The 11,471-nt window shown below is 34.6% G+C and overlaps 1 protein-coding gene across 1 annotated transcript; it reads left to right on the forward strand.

Moving 5' to 3' along the window:
• Positions 1–5,046: 5,046 nt before the first annotated feature.
• Positions 5,047–10,749, forward strand: LOC133818171 (DEAD-box ATP-dependent RNA helicase 14). The gene is made up of 9 exons (XM_062250894.1): positions 5,047–5,202; positions 5,939–6,277; positions 6,709–6,891; positions 7,299–7,367; positions 7,959–8,228; positions 8,673–9,023; positions 9,136–9,413; positions 9,616–9,981; positions 10,081–10,749. Exons 2-9 carry the CDS (start codon positions 5,963–5,965, stop codon positions 10,379–10,381), a joined length of 2,133 nt encoding a protein of 710 aa, XP_062106878.1. The 5' UTR covers positions 5,047–5,202; positions 5,939–5,962; the 3' UTR covers positions 10,382–10,749.
• Positions 10,750–11,471: the final 722 nt, after the last annotated feature.

Here is an 11,471-nt window from a genome sequence, read left to right on the forward strand (position 1 = left end):
TTCTCCGACCGACATTTCCTCTGCCTGAGTCGGCCTCATTATAATCATGGCCATCTCTGAATCTTGATTGGCTATGATGGGATCGAATGTTCCCTCGGTTGCCTTCCCGGGCTGGAACCTCTCGAGCGTTAGAGGGTGGCCTGCGTTGGTCGGTAGGTCCCTGTGCATTATCATGTCATGGGGGGCCCCGAACCGCAGAGCCTGTCTCTGAGTTCCTTCTGTTGCCAAAAGGATGTTGTCCTCTGCTCGGAAGGTTTGGCTCTTCGCCCCAATGGCGTCTAGGGCTGCGGGGCGGCTGTCGGGCCCTATTCTGCCTTGATTGCGGGGGATTGCCGCGACCAGCCTGGGATGGAGGCCGCGCTTCAGGATCCCTTAGAGGGACATCGTCCTGAGGCATTGGTGGCTGCTTGGGCCTTTGGGGGCTGGATCGGCGGGCTAGGATTAGGGCCCCTTTGGGGTAGCCCATTTGAAGGTTGATCAGGCTGCGATGCAGGTGCAGCCTGATTCCTAGCCAGCTGTAGTGCTGCTTCGAGGGCTGCCATGGCCTCCCTCTGGTGACGGTCCATCTCCGCCTGCCTTTCACTCAGTTCCAGGCGCTGTCGCTCAATCTCTTGTTGCTGCCGTGTCATAATCTCGGCAGCACTTTCTTGGCTAGCCCTCAGATTGGCCAGTTCGTCCTGCAATACCCCCAGGGTATTCTTCAGCATCTTGGAATCCAATTCTTCCTCATCGAATTCCAAATGTGGCTCATCTTCTTGGTAGTTTTCGCCATTGATACTTCAACAATATTATATCAAGCTCTCAATGAAAGCATCAGAATGTTGACCCTGATTTTGGCCAACTGACATGGAGTCAAAAATGTTTGATGTGGACAGATATGTTGGAATGAGAATAATGACAAAAACAGTAAAGCACACAAGAATTTATAGTGGTTCGGCCCTAGAATCTGGTAATAACCTACGTCCACTTGAGCTGTTATTGATATAAGATTCAAAGGAGTGATCAAAGAACTAGGGTTCAATGAGTTTCACAAACCTCTGAAGAACAAAACAATATATCGAATGTGATAGCTCTAATACACTTGTAAAACTCTATTCTCAAATAATTAGAAAGCCAAAAGTCCCTTCCTTGAGCTATCTTTCTCTATTTATAGGCTCAAGGAAGATTACATTAATTTGTTACATATATTCTTTCCTAAATAATCGGATACTCATGAAATCATGGGAGATAATTTCGGATATGATTATAATTGCATAAGATTTTCTCCAAATATAGTGAGTATACGACCAAGCTGGTCGTATATAAAGATTGAGCGTTGCGCCATAGACATCTTTCTGGTCGATGGTGGAACAAGACTTCTGCCAGATGTCATCCACGTGTACCAAACGCCTGCCATGTCATCCATGCCTATTTTTCGGATAACAATATATTTATTAAAAATATAAATATTACTATTTTCGAAATAATATTTTGTTAAAAAAAAATTTAATTTATAAGAACCCTTTAGTGAGTTCATTTGAAATTCCCAATTATAAATTATTGTTAATTTCGAAATTATGTGCTTGTGTTATTGAATTTATTCGATTCATTTTCAATTTGGTAATACAATATTTTGAACTAAAACCCTAAAGACATTAATTAGAATTTACTAAGATAAATAAATTAAAAAATATTACAAAAAATACATTTAAATTAGTACATTGGAAATTACATAAACTTACACCAAATAATATTTAAATTACTACATTGGAAATTAAACAAACTTATTTCTTCCAACATTATAAAAATACAAAAGTAAACCAAATTTCTACTTTATATCTCCCTTACTATTGATTACATTTCTACTAACAATGATATCCTCATTTTGGTCTTTAGATCTTTGAGATGCTTGACATAGTTGCTGTACAAAACAAATATATATCAACCAGATAATGTTTCTTACTGTAAAATTATGAAATTAATTAAAATATACTAACTAGACGACGACAAAGTTGATGGATAATATTATTTGAACCATTTAACCTATCTCTAGATTCAAGGATCTTTGTAACCAAAATATTTTGCAAACCAACAACCATTGTGAGCAACGCCGCCCCAACCTGTAAAAAAAAAATTAATTTCAAAATTTGAAAATAATAAAAATAATACATACACAATTTACATGATCGAGAATTTGAAGGTTCCATTTGTTTACATCTGATGGTATATTAATGGTCATTGCATCACCATCCTCTTCAAGTATGAGAAAACTCCATGGTGGAATATGAACATCATGGTCTACCTCTTCTACGCATACATGATTTTCATATTCCTATTTTTAAATAGGAAAAGAAAAAAGATTTCAGAAAAATAATAATCAAAGTGTTCTAACATAAACATAAATGAGATCTCAATCATAGACACATATATATAGATATGAATATATCACCTTGCAAAAAAAAAAAATACAATAAGACTCATTATGAAGACAACATCGATTTCTACTTTCGAACATTGAAATGATGACTCCAAACTTTTCATATGAGATCGATACCGACGAGCGCGACATAAAAGCAATTTGGACCTGATCCGATTAGGAGACAATGAGTTCACATAATTTTTTTGTCTCTTCTCTAACCCTTCCTCCTAAATCATTAGATTTACTTCTTTTGTTCTCCATCCCCTTCCCCTCTCCCCTCATGCGTTATCTCTCTCTCTCCCTCCCTATCTTTTTTCCCATACCATTTTTTTTTATTTCTCTCCTTCACATGCTCATGAAATTTTGTGGTGAAATTCTGGTTTTTTTATGTTTATTTTTTTACTTTGAATGAAGAAGAACAACAAGAAGAATATAGATCTTAAGAAATGAGTGTGCATTTATTATGAAACCCTAACTTTTAAATTTTGAAATTAAGTCAAAACATGAAGAAAAAAAATCTTACCTCTTATTGGTTGGAATCACCATTCTTAATGGTAAAAAAATTTTATGAAATTAATGCAAAAAAAATCTTTACTTATTGGTAACCTGATGATAACTTGATGAGAATTTCTAAGGGACACCAGTGGTGCCCAACATCACAAGGAGGTGACGTATCGCTATTGATGCAATTCAATATCGGGTCCTACATATTTGACTTTCATAAGTATTATGAGGTATCACTAACCAATTATAATGTGCAACCTTGTGTGGACCTGGACACCTTAAAGTGTCAAATAGCAACACTCGTAACTTGATCTACTAAGCCACTTACATGCCATGTGAGCATATTTACACATTTATCTAGGTACCCATGTATAGATAATACCTATTGAGACATTGTTTATATATATATACTATGTACAAGCATTGTGCAATGCACGCTTGTTTAGTTTTAAAATTGTAAATAATGTATATAATTTTAATAAAAATTGGTTCACTGTTAAAAAAATATATATATAATAGAATGAATTGTAGTTCTATAGTATATACAAACATTTATATCAACAATCTCTATATATATGACATATAAACACAACGTTGACATATATATAAAATACAATAATATTTAAAAAGAAATTAATAATAGAAATAAAATAATAATAGAAAATATCATAGTGTAGACAGTAGTATACATGCATCAACTGTTTTTAGTTTCTAATGTATCTCACAATGCCCTTTGGTAAATTTGATGAAGAAAAAGAACTTCAATCACTTGATAAAAAATAAACTATCACACAAATTTATAGGATAAAAGAATGATATATATACATTTATTATTTTTAAATAAATATGATTTAATTATTTACATTTTCATAAAATATCTTAAAAATATCATATTTTAATTATTTTTTTGTTTAAGTTTATGTTTGTTCCCGATTTTGAATTTATCAATAACAACAAAAGATTATATATTATATGTTTAATATAATGTTAAATTTAAGTTTAATTAAATTTTATTTAAGTTATAAAGTATATGGTTTTATTATTTTTAAATAATTATCATTATAAAATATCTCAAAAATATTCTATTTTAATTTGTTTAATTATTCATTTATTTAATTTTCTTTAAGTTTAAGTCATGTTTACAATCTACCGTTTAATATAATAATATTATGTTAAATATAAGAATATTCTGTTAAAATTAATAGAAACAAAAATAAAAAATCGTTAAAATTTAAAAATTCCGTTATCTACATATTTATTATATAGAAAATATATATATATATATATATACTTTCTTCTATAAAATGTTGAAAATGATTAAAATAGAATTCATGAAACTTTACCTTTCTACCACAATTTTTGCTAGTCCCATTTTTTAGTTAATTTAATCAATATAGTAGATATAATATTCAATAAACTTTTTTTTGTTGGGAATAACGTTTATTATTATTCAGATTGTAACGGAAAAAAAAAATACAAATTAGAGGGGAGATTTTTTCTACTAGCAAAATTTATTGTCTAACTTAAGGGTATGTTTCGCCAATCAATGAACCGCATTATTAAACTTACGACCAACGTATGACAAATATATCCAGATTTGTGGCTCAAGCTATTTTATTATGGTTCATTATGAGATTTATCAGAAGAGAATTATGAGCTAAATTACATTCGCACCACAATTTTTGCTAGCTCTGATATTATTTATTACAGCTAAGTAGAGTGTATTTTACAAAAATGACTCATTCCATATTTAGCATACTTAATAGATGAGAATCCTAACACAAATATCCTATGTTATGTTAGGTTTATCAAAAGAAGGATTTTAAAAGTACTCCTTTTAGGACATAAAAAGAAAACACATGTAAATGTAATTCAATGAACTAAATAAATTTTCCCTTTAAAAAAAACAACTAAATACAATTTTCAACCATAAACGTAGAGAATTTTCTTTGAAAAAAGAATAGAGAAATCCATTTTCATTTTCCAAATTGACGACCATGACTTAACTATAGTTTCCGATATTTAAAAAATAAAAAGAAAAAACTATAGTTGATTTTTTGTTTTTGAGAAAAGACAAACTATAGTTGATTTTTAACCTAACCAAGGCTGAAATAATATCTCCCCATTTCCACTTTTTGCTATAAATTTCCAAAAACGTCTACGCGCTTTTCTTTCCTCTCTCGCTCTACGCTTCTCACCCTTCGGAAGCGTAGTTTTCTCTCAGAAGGGTTGTACGGCTTCAGATCCCATTTCTTAGTTTCAGAGCTTCGCTTTCGTTAATCTTTTCCAATTCACTCAGGGTAATCCTTCTCATCTCTCTATCTATGCGGATCTTCTTTGTTTTCATTCTGCAATTTCTCTGCTACTTTCCATTGTCCCCAGCCCCTAGTTAGAATCTAGGGTTTTTTTTGGTCGTTGATCCGGAGAAAGTTGGACTCTTCGTTACATGTTTGATGTTAGATATTATGTATATATGTATCTTTTTAGTTCAGGAAGATTGCTTGGTTTCTCGGGTTTCGTATTAGCTTTCCTTTAGTTTTGGATATGGCAGTTGTTTTGGGATATTTCTCGTCTTTCATACAAGGGAGACTCATTTCTTGTGGGCTCACTTTGTTTTCATTTCTCATTTCTTCAGTCTGAAAATCTGGAAGGTTGTTTCCTTTTTTATTTATTCTATTGGATGTGTGCAAATATATATATTATATATATTATTGTCATGTAAAAGACTTTTCGATTGTGCAACTTTACCACTTTGTTGTTTCGCTTTATATAGGGTTAGGTTTCATTGCCCGGATTTGCATGATTTAGGGTTTTGTTGTTTGGATAGCCTTAGTTAAATTGGTGAGTTTATTGAATATGAGTAAATTTAGTTACGAAACATTCGTAAGAGCAATCTAGCGAAGTGATTGTTCAAGCTAGTGTTCAGTGCTATTCAAGTATGCTTTTTTTTCCTAAGATTTTTGGTGGGGGTTTTCGGGAGTGAGTTTTTTGGTACAAAATATAAATTCATTTTGTTTTTCTACTTATTTGCTGTAGGATTGTGTTGTTTGTTTCGTTGCCATGGCTGCTGTTGCTGCTTCTTCGGGCCCGAGATATGCCCCGGAAGATCCAAGTCTACCCAAGCCTTGGAAAGGACTTGTTGATGGTAAAACTGGATATCTTTATTTTTGGAACCCGGAGACGAATGTGACCCAATATGAGAGGCCAATAGGTTCCGGTCCTCCGCAGAAGTCAACTTCAATGCCTATAAGTTCTTCAGTGCACGTTCAACAATCTTCTCAGGGACCACGTCTGGGTGTTGGTTCTAATGAGAACAAGGATAACTATGACAGGGGAAACAATGAAGGGTCTAGATTTGATGTTAGGGGTCAGCAGGTATAACTTATTGTTTTTGCGTTTGATTATTTTGTCTCTTTAACATTTGCTCGGCACACAGTTGTATATTTTCTGTTATTTGCATGTCAAATCTTCTTCTTTTATCTTTGAGCCGCATCATCTCTTTAGTTTTAATCTGGGTCTGTTTTTTCTTTGGAGGCTTTGTTTCAAAAGTTTTTTAGTTTATATTATAGACGAACAATAAAATCAATCGTGTTTCTTGATCAACCTCGTAGGGGGCTTGTAATAAGTTGTATTAGCCATTAGGTGAATGCTACATGATAGGCTTTCAACTTTTTAGTTATACAACTGAGAATTATAGAAAAGTCTTTGAGAACTAGTGTTACGCTTGGTTTGGTTTCTCTTTCTCATTAGATTTTGAATTCTTTAATTTTTATTTTAAATTAAATGTTGTAATTCATTTGTGTTAGCCACATGGCGGAAGTGCTTCATCTCAAATTGCTGCTAGAGGTGGAGCTGTATCTTCTGCCACCACTCCGAATGGGACACTCAGTACTGGACCTGGAGGACCTGCTAGAGGACAGGGAACATCAGATGGGGGAAGTGGTTTGTCTCCCGAGGCTTATCGTCACCGGCATGAAATATCTGTTTCTGTGAGTTCTAACAAACTCTTTTTAGTTAATATAGAAGTATAATGTTTCTTGTGCGTTTTTTAGCTATTAGTTATACATGTTGTGCATTTTTTGTCAGTTGGATTATTTGCTTCCATTTCAATTCTTGTGACTGGTATTTTCAAGCGGATTGTTTTTTTTACATGTTCATCAGTGAGGCTTGAAGACTTGATTACGCTGTTTTTTTTACTATTATTTTTATTGCCAATGTGTTATGTTTTCTTTTGGTGCTTCCTTGAACCTTTAAAGATCGATATGGTAGCAAAGAGAGATCATATTGTTTACACGCCTTGTTTTATAGCTCCTTTATGTGTATTGTGCTGATTCGTTGATATTTATTTATTTATGTGTAGTTGACAATTTTGTTTTGCTTCTACTATTTTTTTCAGGGAGATAATGTGCCAGCACCTTTTACATCATTTGAAGCTGCTGGTTTTCCATCTGAGATGCTTAGAGAGGTATCAGATTTCTGCTTTTCATTTGTAAATTTTGTCTTTATTCTTCAAGGGTGGCTAGGAGATCCTGTAAGTTTGCTAGGTTATGTAACCTAAATGTTACTTATGAAAAGTTCTGTCAATGCTAGAGGTCCAATGTAGAGTTTCAGACATGTTAATTCATTTTAGATCTGTACCTCTCTTTTTTCTTTGTCGCAGGTGCGATGTTTGCTCCTGGGAGGAGCTAATGTCGTACGCTGTGCTGCCCCCTTTTTGGGAGGGCCTACGTTTAATTTGGAGTGCCCTTATTTGGTGGACCAATTCTTTTGAAGGGCTTTCCGAATCACCCAAGTTTGTGGCGGAGACTTCCATTGGTGTGATGATTTAGTCTGCCCCACAGTCCAATGAAAGAAGAGGCTTCCTCCTACTCCTGCTTGCATCTGCAAGCAATGGTGACCTGCCAATGGGGGATGATGCTTCTTCTGACATTATTTACCGAGTCAAAAAGAGAGAGAGGGAGAGAGAGAGAGAGAGATACGAAAAAAATAAATAAATCAGATATCTTGCAACCAGTACAACTGCTTATTGGAGCTGGTGGACTTTTGATTTTTCCAGGTACAAAATGCAGGGTTTTCTGCCCCAACTCCAATTCAGGCTCAATCATGGCCTGTTGCTCTTCAAAACCGAGATATTGTGGCTATTGCTAAAACTGGATCAGGGAAAACTTTGGGTTACTTGTATCCTGGGTTTATGCATCTTAAGCGCTGTCACAATGATTCTCGATTAGGTCCTACTGTATTGATATTGTCACCAACTAGGGAGTTGGCTACACAGATACAAGATGAAGCTGTGAAGTTTTCAAAGTCATCAAGAATAGCATGTGTGGTATGTAATTTTGCAGCTTGCAGGCAATTTCTGTTGTATTTTTATTATGGATTAATTAATTATATGACCAGTCTTTTCAGTGCATTTATTGAATAACCTTTTATTTTTTAAAAATGTTTTTCTGCCGCAAGTTTTATAAATTGTTTGAGAGAGGCATACCTGCTCTGCTCCATTTGATGGGCAATTTTGCTTAGTTGCTAAGTGTATGTTCATTTTTCTTATCTGATTAACCTCTTTTGCATGAGGTCAATTATAAATTAGATGTGTTTTTGGTAGTGATGAAGTTATTTTTGTTTAAATTTTATGATTATTATGTGTTTTTGTTTTGATTTGTTTTCATATTATATTTCACGTCGTGTCTTTTATTTATTTGGCTCTTGTGACATGTTTGGGATTTGTGGTCCATCACTTGTATTTTCACATACTTCTATTTTGGTTTGTTAGTGCTTGTATGGAGGAGCCCCAAAAGGTCCCCAATTGAGAGATATAGATCGAGGAGCAGACATTGTTGTAGCCACTCCTGGCCGTTTGAATGATATTCTTGAGATGAGAAGGATCAGTCTCCATCAAGTATCTTACCTTGTGCTTGATGAGGCTGATCGCATGCTTGACATGGGTTTTGAACCTCAAATAAGGAAGATTGTGAAGGAGGTGCCTACTCGCCGCCAGACTTTAATGTACACTGCAACATGGCCGAAAGAGGTTCGGAAGATTGCAGCAGATCTACTTGTTAATCCTGTACAAGTCAACATTGGCAATGTTGATGAGCTTGTTGCAAACAAGGCAATCACACAGGTGCTGACTCCTTGAACACGCTGGGCTTTTTTTTCTTTTTAATATATATATTTATATTGGAAATTTGTCTAGATCCTTTTAATAAATTCTTCTATTTTTATTTTTATTGCAGCATATTGAATTACTGGCACCCCTAGAGAAGCACAGACGATTGGAGCAGATATTGCGGTCTCAAGATCCAGGATCAAAGATCATTATTTTTTGTTCAACCAAAAAGATGTGCGATCAACTTTCTCGCAACCTTACACGCCAGTTTGGAGCTGCTGCCATTCATGGAGACAAATCTCAGAGTGAGAGGGATTTTGTCTTGAATCAATTTCGAAGTGGTAGGACTCCAGTGCTTGTAGCTACTGATGTTGCAGCTAGAGGATTAGACATTAAGGACATCAGGTTTGGCCTTCTCGGATTATAACCTATATTTATGTTAGAGAATGCTTCATGTATTGTTTCTCACTTTGCATTCCTATCTTTTTCACACACAAGTGGAAACAATAACTGTGCTTTTGTTTTTTCCTTGAACATCTTCCTTTATCTATACCTTTTTATTAAAATGGGAAGTGATGGCGATACTCATTACAATTTTTTTTTTCAGGGTGGTTATTAATTATGACTTCCCAACAGGAGTAGAGGATTATGTTCATAGGATTGGTAGGACTGGAAGGGCAGGGGCTAGTGGTGTGGCCTATACATTTTTTGGGGACCAAGATGCTAAGTATGCTTCAGATCTCATCAAAGTGTTGGAAGGGGCCAACCAGAGAGTCCCTCCAGAAATCCGTGACTTGGCCTCACGAGGTGGTGGGATGAACAGGTTTAGACGGTGGGGTTCTGGTGGTCGGGATGGCGGGCGTGGGGGACGCAGTGATTCCAGCTATGGTGGAAGAGACGGAGGAAGGGGTGGATTTGGATTTTCTTCTAACAGTAGTGGAGGACGTGGGTTTGACACTGGATCTCGTGACAGGTATGAGGAGTTTTTTGTTGTCTCGTACGTGCTTTGTGAAATGTGTCTCTATGTTATGAAGACTGATGGTTTATCTGTGTTTATTTCTTGGTTGGCCAGGGTTGATCGTGGTTACCAGAATGGGTATGATCGGGCCCGTAGTCGCAGTCGAAGCCCAGTAGGTTGGAGTGGTCGCAATCGTGAACGCAGTCGTAGCCCTGACCGGGCTTCACGACCAGCACGAAGTTTCCATGAAACAATGATGCAAAAAACTCAGCTGTCTTCACCTTCTTTAAAACAGGGTTTTGAAAAGGAAACTTTTGGAGGACCTCCTGGAGTGGGACATGTTAACGGAGGAGGAGCTCATTCTTCTAACTACGGGGAAGAAGCTGAGGAAGGCATGATACCCCAAGACGAGTGAAAACTGATAAGGGGGGTAACTTTCATTGCGCCGCCTTTTTAGTTTGCTTCTTTTTGTAATGTTGTAAGTGGAAGTAGGGATGGATAATGCCTGTTCAAGGGTAAACATTGGTTTGTTTTTTGACCCCGGCGGTGGTGGAAGATGAAATTTTTTGTTACTAGATTTGGGGGACTATTTAGCCTATAGGTTTCCTAGAAACCAAACCCCCACTCCCTAACTTTCTCAAACTCTCTCCCTAGAAAAAGGATACGGCAAAGGAAGCAAACATAGTTAGCTTAATCACGTGGATGTATTTAATCCCTGTGTACGTAGTTCTCCTCTGTGACTTGCAGACTTTGGATACGAAATTTATATATTTTTTTTGAAAATCTGTCTACTATAATATTTGTTTGTTTTATTATTAATTATTTATTTGATCTGCAAAAATTATATGGATATGGAAGTTAAGTTGTCTCCTTATTTTCTCGTTCTCTCATATGTCTGCATAAAAGTTACTCTCATTTTCATTGGAGGCAGGGCAGAGCAGGGGATGAATGAGTTATCTTATCATTCTCTTATGTTTACTGGGCTTAGATTCAAACCATAATATTTGGGAAATTAAAAAAATTGACTTTTATGCCCGTCAAAGAATTATACTTTTTTTAAAAAAAATTATTAAAGAAAAAATTTAAAATTTGAGAAACACAATTAGTAGTTAACTAAAATATAAAAATGTCACATTTTTTTATCATAATTATGTTTTTTTTAATTTTGAAAATTATTTTATTTTATTTTTTCTTCATTTTTAATTTTTTTTCAGTTGTTTTTTTTCTATTAATTTTTTCTTTTATCCTTTTATTCTTTTTATTTTTCCGATCTTCTTTTTTCATTTTTATTTATTTAATTTTTTTTTTCATTTGTTTTGTTTTTTTTTTATTCTATTTTTTCTTTATTTTTATATTTATTATTTTATTCTTCTATTTTTTTTTTCTTTTATCACATATATGAACTTTTTTTCTTCTTTTGTTTTTTCATTTTTTTCTACCAATTTTTTCGTTCATATTTTTTTTTCTTCATTTTTCTATTATTTTTCTTCTTCTTTTCATTCTTA

Source organism: Humulus lupulus, chromosome 2 (genome assembly GCF_963169125.1).
Source record: "Humulus lupulus chromosome 2, drHumLupu1.1, whole genome shotgun sequence".
NCBI classification, from domain to species: Eukaryota; Viridiplantae; Streptophyta; class Magnoliopsida; order Rosales; family Cannabaceae; genus Humulus; species Humulus lupulus.